A 12237-nucleotide genomic window follows, 5' to 3' on the forward strand; every position below is an offset into this window, starting at 1 on the left:
TCTGTTACTATACAAATTTGAGTTTTCCTTGTAAGGTTGATTTTAATACTGAAGTTCTTGGCACTTTTACGTTGCAGACTTTTAGAGACTTCTTCGCTAATTAAACTGCTACTACTATTACCTTCTCCAGCGAGGCTTTAACAATACCCATTAACTCCTCATACTTAAAATGCTATTGTACTAGTTTCTCATGCATACATGCAGGAGTATTCCCCAATTTACATTATCCCATTGAGATGAAGTTTAAGAAGAAGCTGTATTCTCCATTGTGCAAGCCCTGTCTTGAACACTTTTCATGGCTTTTGGGGGATTCACTGAGTCTCCAAACCCTGCCAATAAATGTATATCCTTCAGGGACTAACCTATACTCAAGCATCATTGGGGAGATCAGCTGCGAGATACATTAGCTGCCAGATAGAGTCACTCTACTGATCGAGCAGGAGGCAGAAAACATCATTAGATGATTGAAAAAAGGTTCCCCTTCAGCAATTTTGAAAATAGTCTAATAATTGGTATAGCAATCTGTAGTTTGATTATCTTTTATTGCAATTTGGCAAAATTCGAAAAATTACTGAAGCTTTTTAGTGCTGAAAAAAAAAGTTTTGTAACAGAGCTGTATATGTATCTTTAGTTTGCTTGCCGCAAACTAGAGAAATGATCTACAAAAAAAGGCATCATGCTGTTAACATTTCCCAGTTCAGCATAGACTAATGTACATGTATAAAATATTCTTAAAATAATAATATGCATACAGTAAACATAATTTGCTGAGTAACGATTCAAAACTGTGATTGACAGTTAAATACATTTATAAATAACTGCCTGTTGCACACATTGGCTGGATAATGTGTGGCGTCTGTTCCGGAATGTTATTCCCATTATTGAACTGCTTATTCTAATCTGATTGTTGATGGCTTTGGAAATGACTATTATACAATTTATGATGAGGCAACATAGCTCAAGAGCTCGATCTGCATTTTACATTACAGTTGATTTGGGTATTAAAATACACCTTTCAGTTCATGAATGAAATATAACACGTTTCAATGTGTACAAAGACATTATAAAACGCAGGAGCTACTATTTTTTACAATGCAAGGCATTGGTTTGGTTAAGAAATGCTCTCCATTAAAATCCTTGGATACGAATACAAAAAAGTCAGACGAACGCATTGCATAGTACATGTTTACCTTGTCTAAAAAGATTAAAGCATAAAAAATATGTCTATATTTATTATAGACATGTGACATATTAAATGATTATCTACCCACATATACCAAGAATTAGCTCTGCGTGCATGATAAATATTTCAACAAAAATATGCTGTAACTTGCCCTCAACCAATTAAAGAAACATGCCAAGTTTTATTGCAACCTCTGAAAATCTTATAAAAAACGAGAACTTATATTGCCTGAACTTGCCAGAATACTTTAAACTTGCCAGAATGCTTAATAATGTTCCAACATCAATATTGACTCACGATAGCATCCCACTTTTTACTGAGTTATTTTCTCAGTAGTAACCACTCTTTTTTTGTGCACAACGGATTTGATAGAACCCATCTGTAGCAAGGGATCGAAGGCCGTGCCGTTGTTGTGGACCAGTGACCCTTCACCGATGTTCTGCCCCTCCACCACCATCCTGCTTTGGCCAACGGTAGACAGACCCCCTTGGCGTGAACCACCCTGAACCATGTACGTCTGTCCATGACCCTGGAGCATCTGCTGGGAGCCGCCGTGCCCTTCAACCACCATCACGCCATGGGGCAGGCTTCCTGTTTGGATGGCACGACCGCCCCCTTCTATGCGAATCCCCTGGCCAACGGGGGTCATGTTCTGCCCCTCCACCACCAACCTGCTTTGGGAAGCCGACAGACCATGTTTGAGTGTACCACCTTGGACCAGGTATGTTTGCCCCTGAAGCAATTGCTGGGAGCCCGCAGGGACCTGGCCCTCTACCACCATCATGCCCTGGGGAAGGGGGCCTGTCTGGATCACAGCACCGCCACCTTGGCCCACACTCTGGCCCTGCATTATCAGCCCCTGAGTAGCTCCGGGGGCGCCTCCATTCACCAACATCATTCCCTGCATGTTGGTGGTCGCTGGGCTGTTTGCTAGGTACATGGTGTTTTGCATTTGCGGCTGCATTATGTAATGCATTGGCTGCATTACAGGTGCGGTGGTGTAGTAGACAGGTGGCTGTTGCATCAGAAGCGTCTGGCCTTGGCCGGCCATGCCTCCTCCCACTGAGTTTACACCTTCCAACACGGTTTTTGATTTGTGGGTTGTGTTCCGAACCGCTCTGTGTTCTGTGTTCTGAGTAATCGTCTGGGGCTGGGGTGGGGGCAATGGTTGAGGTTTGGGTTGGGGTTGGGGTTGAGGCTGCTGCTGAGTAGAGATGGTACTTCTCAGTGTGGCCGTGGTGTCAATGGTTCTTGGAGTGGTCATCGTGTTCAGAGGAGTGCGGAGCATTGGTTTGACTTCAGTTGTCTCCTCCTTGCCACCGCACACCTCGGCAAGGGTTTTAAACTTGGGTCCCAAGTTGTCCAGGAACTGCAGGTCATTGTCAGCTTCCAGGAGACTGCAGCAGCCAATGGACCCAACAGGGGAGTCCTGGCCCTCATAGTCGTACACAAGCAGGCTGTCCTTCACAGCTTGGTTTTCTGGTGCAAAGCTTGCCTTCTATAAAAAGAAAAACACAATTTACAAGAACAGAAATTTTAGCAGACAGTAAAACTTCAGGAATGTTGTATTAATACTGTAGACATGCACACAAATAAAACTGACATGTCAACAATAATCAGACAATAATCAGAAACATGATAATAATAGTGGGACTTGCTTTGCAACCACACTAATAAGACCACAACAGGTTGGCAATCAATGGTGGAAAGGAGGTTTGCAATCCCCGTGTAAAATGGGATTTTTCGAAATACTTCAATGATCTTCTCGTCCAAACTGTCACTTTTCCTCACCTGTGTATAATAGTTTCCTAGATAGCTCTCTGGTAAAGCGAATCCACTGAACTTCTCTACCGCTGCAGCGCTTTCCCTCCCGTCAAACTCGGAGTAGTAGCCGTTCGCCTCCTGAGCTCTTCTCAACGTCGAATTTCCGTAGCCGCCTGATACGGAATTGCCGTCTTGGTAGAGCACACCTCCCATGGAGGAAGTGGATTGTTGGAACTTCCCTCCCATCATGAAATCAGGTGGCGGCTGCTGGGTTCCCATCCCAGCCATTTTGGTAACCTCAGTATCCATATGTGTTGGCATATTGAGCAACGGGACTTCCTGTTGAAACAAAGAGCAAACATAAACATTAGAACTCCAGAAATTGTCCAATCATGGGGAGTCTTATTCTTTACATAAAAGTCAAATCATGCAGGAGAGATCTCCTAAGACTTTCATTAACATTGGAGTCCATCCCAATCTGCAGTAGGCCAAACTAACGTCATGCAAATCTTGAATATGAGCATATGTTGTCACAGGTACTCATAACATTGGATTGGGTTGCTATGTCATTGCAAGAACTCAGATCACTCTATCCTAAACTGCTTTTGGCAGCAAATGGTTTCAAACAAAGTCAAGCATTACCGTGTTTTCGCCCTGTCCCTCTGTGTGGTATGTCATGAGGTTTGGTTTGGTGTCAAAGGGCATCTCGGCAAAGCCCCCTGGGAAAGTCCCTGGGCCTCCACAGTGGCAGAACAGCAGTAACAGAGCCATGACTATGGATCAAAAAGAAAATCAGTTTCTGGGATACAATCAGTACCACATAATTATTCAGGTTAGTCTATTTTAAGGACTGCAAGACAAAAGTTTCTGTGTTTCAATCCCAATGTCAGCAGCTTGTGCAAAATAATTTGTTGGTAAAATAAGAATATAATAGAATAGAATATTTGTATGTAACCAATGTAAATGTGGAAACACATTTCTTCAAGATGCATGATTAATTGTGTTTTAAATATCAAAACATCTACTCATGAAAAATGTGTCATAAAATCAATCATGTGGTCTCATTTGACCTTGTAGGTTAATTTGTCAACTTTGTGTAATGTTCCTTTAAGCTTATTTTATAATTTTTCTTGTTCCTACACATATCCCAAATCCAACAGCATGGGAAATGCAACCGACACATGGCAGTTGTACTTTTGCACTACTTGTTTGGACTTGAAGGAAGGGTGGGGCTGAAAAACACCAGCTAGGCTGGTTGGATTCAAATTGTGTTTGTTGCGCAAAGTCAATTAGGACGTCAGTGTGACACATCTGTCTATGCTCCTGTGATGTGTTTTGAACTTGAAAAAAACTGAATTGAGTGTCAAAGAATAAACTGATCATTAAGATTCAATAAATCATTTCATGGTATTTCATGTGTGATACCATGGAGCAAAGGAAGATTTCAAAACCATACTTTTTTTGTTTGTAGGGCATATCTTCTCATAATTAATTTGGAAAAAATTTCCTCTGGAAGAAGGTTATGCTAAACTGTACGTTATACCATGTAAATGTCACTCACGCAGCAGCATGAGCAATCCCAAAAAGATCAGGCCGATGGCCGCCGGCCCCAGCACTGACGATTTGCCGACTTGACCGCCAAGGCCTAGTGGGCCGCATGTCTTCCCATCCTCACAGGTGCACACCTCCACCTTCACCTTCTGCCGCTCGGGGCACACCTCGCCCTGCTGGTCTTGTACCTCCACGTACACCTCGTAGGAGCCCGGCCACATGGTCTCCTGAGACCTCAGGATAGCTGAGGTTCCTGCCAGGACAGGCATTCATTCATGTTGTTATGGTTGCAGAGCTCGGAATTATCCTCTTAAGCACCTTTGCTTTATTGTGGTCTCGTGTCTATTCATCTCAGCACTTCTCATCATCAAACATTAATAACACTAATAAAAGGATTTGATTATTATTAACTACCATCAATCTGTTTTCCCCTAACTTTTGTTATCTTGTTACTATTTTATGCCTGCCCAATTGGCATCCATAGCAGTAAATAAATCTTCCTCAGATTGGGAGATGCTTCTCAAGATTGTTTTCTTGTCCCAATGTTTTTTTAGTCTAGAGTTTGTTTAGGATTAGGGGGTTAATGTACATGATTTGTGTGTAGGATTCGCACAGGAGAACAAAAACTGCAAGGGGCGCTGCTCGATAACCCAGACTTTAGATATTAAGCTATAGTCTGATTTGTCTGACTAAATATGAGCCTGCAAACCCCTTTTGGGGGGATAGCGGCATGATTAGAATACCATCCTGGTCCCCTTACCATTTAAATGCTCAGCAACCCACTTGCCCTTGGTCCCCTCTGGGAGGATTAAGAAGGTGAAAGGAGCCGAGTTAGGGTCTGCGTCCTCGTCCACGGCAGACACAGTGACGGCATCAGCGGTGGTGCACATGCTCTCTACATTGCTTGTCAGCTTGGGGCAGTGATCGTTGAAGTCCTCCACCTGGATGGCTATGGTTCCCGTGGCTGTTACTGAGGGCATGTCTAGAACCGGCACAACAAGGCAATGAAGGACATAATATCAATATCAATCTACTTTTTATAATTTTTACTGCAGTTCAGATAACGTCGAGTTGTAATTTTTTTGCTATTTTGATTGTATTCCCCTTTATTTATCACATGCCGTTTTGTAATATCCCATTTTGTACTATCCCTCTGATGACATGACGCTATTACCTAAATCATTGAGTCAAGGAATGCCACAAGGTGGCAGCATATACCTTCTGTAATGCAGAGCACTTTGGCGTAGTATGTCCCGTTCTGCAGATACTTAGACTCTCTGTCGGGCATCTTGTTGAGTCTAATCTCTGATGTAAATGGGTCAATAGTTAGCCAGTTGCCAGGGTCAAGTCCTTTTGCATATCTGTGAAGAGGCGGAAAAATACTTCAGAATATTGTCATGAACAAATGTATTTCCTGTAGTCTAATACAAAAGGCTTAATATTATACAGATGAATGTATTGGCTGCCGTACAGGTGGGGTGGAAGACATAGAATATATATTGTATATCTAATATGTTCATATACTTGTGCTGACCTGACATTCTCAGCCTCTTTTCCGGTATCTCCATCTATCGCTGGGTATTTGCCGACGACATCGTTAAGGTTAAAAGTGCTTCCGCCCTCAGAGATGGGAATGGCTTTGACTTGAGGGTCGAAACGTGGTCCCTCGGGTTCGTTCAAAACATTGATCTTTATTGGGTAGGACTTGGTTGAGGTAGTTCCACTGGTGCCTCCTGTTCCACCTGTTCCTCCTCCTGCACCAGTTCCTCCTCCTGCACCAGTTCCTCCTCCAGCACCTCCACCTCCACCTCCACCCGTGGCTCCACCCGTGCCTCCACCCGTGCCTCCACCCGTGCCTCCACCCGTGCCTCCACCCCCGCCTAAACCCACTCCAGCACCTGACCCACCACCACCGCCGTACATCTCGGCTTTGTTTTTCACAGCCAATCCTAGTTGAATATCCTTTACGTCCTCGAAGTCCACAGCCTATTTTAGTGACACAAAATCAGACACCACCAATACAAAAACTTGATTAACAAAAACAAAAAAATATGGTTAAAAATTAGGACATTGATTGATAGTAGCCTATACATGACTAAATACATCAGTATTGTTCAGTTAATTCTATTGATGATTTTTATATTCGTTTTGAGGTAAGGTAAGTTAGGTATATTTAACATTTTTACACCATATTATGTCAAATACGGAAAATGCTAATTGTACAACCAAATATTAAATGCATAGTTACACTCAACTTTTGGCACAAAATCGCCTACCTTGTCAAGCATGAGGATACCCTCGTTGGTTATAGGATCTGTTTTGATGCTGAAGTAGCCAGCCTCGTTGCCTTTGACAATATCGAACACAGCTTCCCAGTTTTCAGTATTTTCAATGTCCAGGTCCTGTGCTTTTATTCTCATAACCTCCACGCCTTTTGTGTTTTCCTTAATGCTACCAGAGTACTGCAGGGTGAAACACATGTTTCAAATAGGACAATCCTAATGTCAGTATTCAACATTGAGGTGATACCACCCAGTATATTTCGGTACTCAATTTCTTTGTCTCAATGTGCTTAAAGTTTTGAAATTAAGAATAGAGAGGTCTGCACGGAAATATCTGTATGTGTGTGTTTGTGTGTGTCTCAATTATGTCAAAGCTATAACCCCACTTTATTTGTAAAGTGAACATGGTAATCCTTGATCAAAAGGTTTATGGGTGTAAAAGGGGCCCTATTACCCACCAGATGTGAAAGTGATTAGCAATTACAAATTCTGCCTTGCCCGTGGACATCACAGATGGAAGAGTCCGCCTAGATGTATGATGGATAGAGAAGCAACATTTGCTACAGTCCAAAGGGTAGGCTGGTTAACGGATCTATCCAGCATAGATCTATGTGTAGTCTCCCACTTGTCAACAAGTCAAAGGCAGGGTCGATTTTGAAACAGTGTATAATGGCTAATCACAGACACACACACACAAACCCGGCTGAGATTTTTCTGCTGTCTAGATAGTGCAACAACCAGACTATAGATATATAGAAGGCCTTGTATCAAACAAAGCTACCTCTTCTTTTTCCAGAGTCGGGACGTTGTCATTCACATCCTTGATCTTTATTACGATGGTTCCTGTTCCCTCATTCCCTCCTGCTGCACCGTTCAAGTCCTTTCCAAGCACCTTCAGGGTGTAAGTGTCTTGATGCTGAAACCAAAGACAATCTTTTAATTTAACAGAAGTATTAAAGTCTGTCCACTGTTTCCAAAGTGCCAAATTCCTGCAACTTTCCAGCAAGTTGTCCTAGCTTTGAGGTTTGCATCTGTACTGTGACATCCCCACTTGTGCTCATCATAATACATCCAACTCTATGTTAAACAAATACTATTGTCTGTTAGAGACATTAGCAGTATGTTTTTATATCTGCCTTGGAATACTGATGTGTACCTCTCTGTCAAGGGTGGACTCTTTGACTAGGAGCTGTCCTTGGTCATCAATGTAAAACATGTCTCCTGGTGGGTCTTGCGCTATTATGCTGTAACGGATCTGAGAGTTTGGATTATTAGCCTCGTCATTGTCCGTTGCTTTTATTTGCATTACGAATGTACCTGCGAAAATAGGAATAAAGTCAATATAAATTGACTGGTCATTCAATTGTTCTTTGTGTAGTTCATCTTATTGCAAACTATTTTGAAGAGTTTCAAACACTTGCCTGGTTGGCTGAGTTCAGAGACCGACCCATCTTGGCTTTTAGGAAAAACGGGCGGGCAGTCGTTTTCATCCAGTACGACAACCCTGAGATCGATTTCAGACTCTGCCTTCGTGCCATTTTTCCATGTTGCCATGCCGGATAGCTAAAAAACATTGGGACAAGAATTGTCATAATCATCCATATAACCGCTTCATCCCTCCAACCACCGTTTATCTTTCACACTCGTATTTATTTATTTGTATTTTTCATCAAATCACTTGGTTATTACACAATGGGTACATGCAGGGGCGGATCTAGCCATTTTGGGGCCCTAGGCAAAATATAGACATGGGGCCCTCATTTTTGAAACACGTACACAAAACAAATAACCATCCCAATACTCTTAGAATCGCAATAAACCCATAGTGCACTGCCACTCAACTCTCCACAGTAAAATCAGTTTCAGATTTCTCCAGCCTTTGCCAAAATTACATGTTTGTTACTCAAACGAGAGAGAGAGAGAGAGAGAGAGAGAGAGAGAGAGAGAGAGAGAGAGAGAGAGAGAGAGAGAGAGAGAGAGAGAGAAGAATTTCCATTCTCTGCCAGAGATACAAAATGATCTTGCACTTAACAGAACTAAAATACAAAATGGATATGAGTCTATGAAAACCACCATTTACATTTAAACAGGACCAATGAAAAGATTTTGTGTGTGGACAGGAATAACAGTGGCTGTGTGAGTGAGTGAGAGACAGGCAAAGCAGTGGTTCAGTGTGAGTGAGTGAGTGACAGGAGAGAGAGAGAGAGAGAGAGAGAGAGAGAGAGAGAGAGAGAGACAGAGACAGAGACAGAGACAGACAGAGGGGGGGGGGGGGGGGGGGTGTTTAGGTGTGCAAGTGGTTAAGTTCTCCATCTTCAAATGTCCATTTTCCCTATTGCCTTCACCATTTCATGTGAGTAAAACTTTGTGTGTGTGTGTGTCATAATTCCGCCGCTTCATTTTCACCGAGTCGCATCCCTCTGCTTTGGTTTGAAGTACGTTATTTCGCGCTGCGCGCGTTACTACGTAATCATATTCTGGACTAGTCCAATGCACAATGGAGGGGGGCATGTGTGCTCGAAAAATATTATTTAGGCATTAGTTTGGCGTTATGTTGATATTTTTGTTTTTTTTTCTACTAGAAATGTGTTTTTCTTTTGTACTTTACATAAGTAATGGCTGGGGGGGTCAGATTTGGGGGCCCCTAATAAAGACAGATTTGGTTGGGGCCCTAGGCACTTGCCTAGGTTTGCCTAATGGAAGATCCGCTTCTGGGTACATGTAACATGAGTGACATGCACCTGATTGAGTTAATGTATGGGCTAATGTCAAATTATTAATGTTAATGAACATTAAAGCTACATACATTGTACTGATGGAAAATCTCTCGGTCTAGAGAACGCGTCATCTTCACAAATCCAGTGTTTTCGTCTACAAAAAACACGTTGTAGGGATACTGGTCAGCCCCCACTCCATGCAGAGAGTACCGTACATCCCCAATGGTGTATTGGTTGTCTGATCGAATCTGAAAAAGAAAGACAATTTTTCTGATGCAGTCTTTGTAATGTGTTTTGTAAGTATACATTTACATGATGACAGGTTTCACATTTTAATCAGATTTATCTTAAAATTGGCAGTGCCAGCTTGAGTGGTTAAAGCCTGCTGCTGAACATACCTCACATACTCAAGTCAGAGCTTAGAGACCGTTACCTAACTGTTTTTTACTACCTTGGCAATATACTTTTCTCTGCTGTAGTCTTTGTTTTCCTTGAGTTTGGTTGGAGGAATGATCCATTCTCTTTTATTTCTCACAAGTTGGTCTGGGAAATTACCCTTTACCACATCGGCAAGAATCTGCAACCAAAATGGAGAAGAATGTTATAGGTTAAGATATGCCTTGATTGAGATCATCTTGATAAGGATGACCCCTGGTTGGGCAACAAATGTATTTTTGTGTCATGATTTATTTGTGTCTTATGTTATATAAAAGCGCTTGGTAATGTTATAAGTAAGATGCATTTATAGGTATCTATGTATCAGAATGCTGTTTCAACACAGACAAAGAAGTCTTTGTTTGGTCAAAACACTTACTGAACGACTAATTCTTTGAGGCATGTCTGGCACCACCCTGCCACTCCTAAAATTAAGGGCTTATTTCTCGACTAACATACGGATATGTTGAATATGACAAAGGAAAGAAAAACTGGTTGTGGGTTAAGTTAAGGAGTGGCAACTTTAAGGAAAGTCGTGTGGTATTTGGTCAAAGGACATATCATCTGTAGCATGGCATAAGTAAGTTATGTATTAAGTTGCGGCTAGTTTTACATTCATTTTATCATCTTAATCAGTGGTTCTCCACTGTTCTGGGCTTGGGACCCACAATTGACCATGTTCATTAAGTCAGGACCCACTTTTCTACAATTCAAACCAAGTAAATGTTTTGATCAGAAAATGGGTTAGTAAACGCTCATACACATACACGTCATTATTTAAACATAAACAAACAAATACTTTCATGCCTGCATTCAAAGCACATCAATTTCTTTAGGACTATTCATTTCTTGCACACAAATGTGGGTCACGGACACCCAGTCCCTGACCGACATTTGGGGCGTGACCCACCAGTTGAGTAACACTGATCTAAATTATCCATTATCCATCCTTATTTCTCGTTAGAAGTATGCCGGATACCATGGACCACAGTCTGAATACACGGTGAACAACAGCTAACATATCCAAGCAGGGGTTGCTGTTTTCCCCTGGGTGAGGACGTGTTGAGCACTGTCTTCTGCAGTACAATATGCTTTATGTTCTGGCTTCAGGCCTCCTTCACTTGCGTTGCTATGGCAACCTATCACTGAGCGTACAACAGGAAGAGAGGGATTGGATTCCGGCAGGCAGCGTTACCAACCTGCCTGAAAGGTATTCCGTGTCGATGAAGTGACATCGATAAAGTCGCTTATTGTCATCAATCGACAGGCTAAATAACTAAAGTCGCTGAATGTAAGACGTATTGAACAGAAACAGAACAAACGATCAAGGTAAACATGAGCCTATTAGGCTACTTCTGGTTCAATTCAAATGTTTTAGAAACTCACCGCCAGCGCCGCCAACACCGACAAAACAGAAATCAACGAAAAAACTCTAATCATGACCGAAATGGTGTCCTATAAACGTCTGAAGAAATTACAGGGTCCAATCGGAAATCCACTGCCAGTCTTACTCCACGGTTGTGTCTTTAGTGCAGAAGTCCCGAGCAGAGTGTGTGAGCAGGTTGTGATGCTACGACGGTAATATGAGGACACCCGCGTGTCATGTCAACAGCGTCACGGACTCTCGACACACACCCTCACCTGTGGGGCAGAACGGGTTTGTGCGTCTCTGACACAGACAGAGAGAGAGAGAGAGCGAGAGAGAGAGCGAGAGAGAGGCATAGCAGTCTGTGTACAGATAACTTCAAACATCCAGACATACTCATCTAATAATCATGCCATTCATCATGGCCCTCAGGCATGGCACAAACTCGGTCACGTCAAAGAAGGGGGGTATGCTATGGCGTGTGAATCTTTCTTGTTAGTCTTATTTTGTTCCAAAGTAGGCCTAATGTGATGGATTTTGTGCTTTACAGTATGATAATATTACTAATGATGTATTCATTAAGACATATCAATGGTATGGATTTGTCATAAAACCTACTTGAAATATTGACTTTGATCATTTGTTTGTTTGGCACAGACAGAAAGAGAGAAAGAGAAAGAAGGGCGTGGCGAGGTGTGGTTCTAGCTGAAGGCGTGTCTGGAAAGGCAAGGATGAGTCACCCCTGGCACTGTTTCGTGCAAGTGGGGGGAGGCGGGGGGGAGAGAGGAAGAGAGAGAGAGAGATGAAAAACAGATATAGAAAGCCTGGCACAGATACTCCTGGGCATAAAACACATGGTGTTACACTAGTGGTTTGGATCATTTGTGAGTGCCTCACGCAATTTTATACCTATATATAAAATGTAGTGATCATTCTTTG

General features: G+C 42.3%; 1 protein-coding gene across 1 annotated transcript; it reads right to left on the bottom strand.

Moving 5' to 3' along the window:
• Positions 1-523: 523 nt before the first annotated feature.
• On the bottom strand, positions 524-11601 carry dsg2.1 (desmoglein 2, tandem duplicate 1). The gene is made up of 14 exons (XM_030372611.1): positions 11319-11601; positions 9949-10074; positions 9587-9745; positions 8202-8343; positions 7937-8097; positions 7562-7696; positions 6775-6960; positions 6033-6484; positions 5717-5859; positions 5259-5480; positions 4509-4751; positions 3590-3720; positions 2975-3286; positions 524-2681 (listed from the first exon to the last, which is right to left on the bottom strand). The coding sequence occupies exons 1-14, from the start codon at positions 11370-11372 to the stop codon at positions 1497-1499; spliced, it is 3651 nt and encodes a 1216-aa protein (XP_030228471.1). The 5' UTR covers positions 11373-11601; the 3' UTR covers positions 524-1496.
• Between the last annotated feature and the right edge of the window lie 636 nt (positions 11602-12237).

This window comes from Gadus morhua, chromosome 12 (genome assembly GCF_902167405.1).
Source record: "Gadus morhua chromosome 12, gadMor3.0, whole genome shotgun sequence".
In the NCBI taxonomy this organism is placed as follows: Eukaryota; Metazoa; Chordata; class Actinopteri; order Gadiformes; family Gadidae; genus Gadus; species Gadus morhua.

Excerpts from the sequence above, each read along its gene's own strand:
- dsg2.1 (XM_030372611.1), bottom strand. The coding sequence starts at position 11,372 with ATGATTAGAGTTTTTTCGTTGATTTCTGTTTTGTCGGTGTTGGCGGCG. Across the intron at positions 8,098-8,201 it reads CTCTGAACTCAGCCAACCAG|GTACATTCGTAATGCAAATA; the intron begins GCAAGTGTTTGA and ends CTATTTTCGCAG. Across the intron at positions 7,697-7,936 it reads AGTCCACCCTTGACAGAGAG|CATCAAGACACTTACACCCT; the intron begins GTACACATCAGT and ends CTTTGGTTTCAG.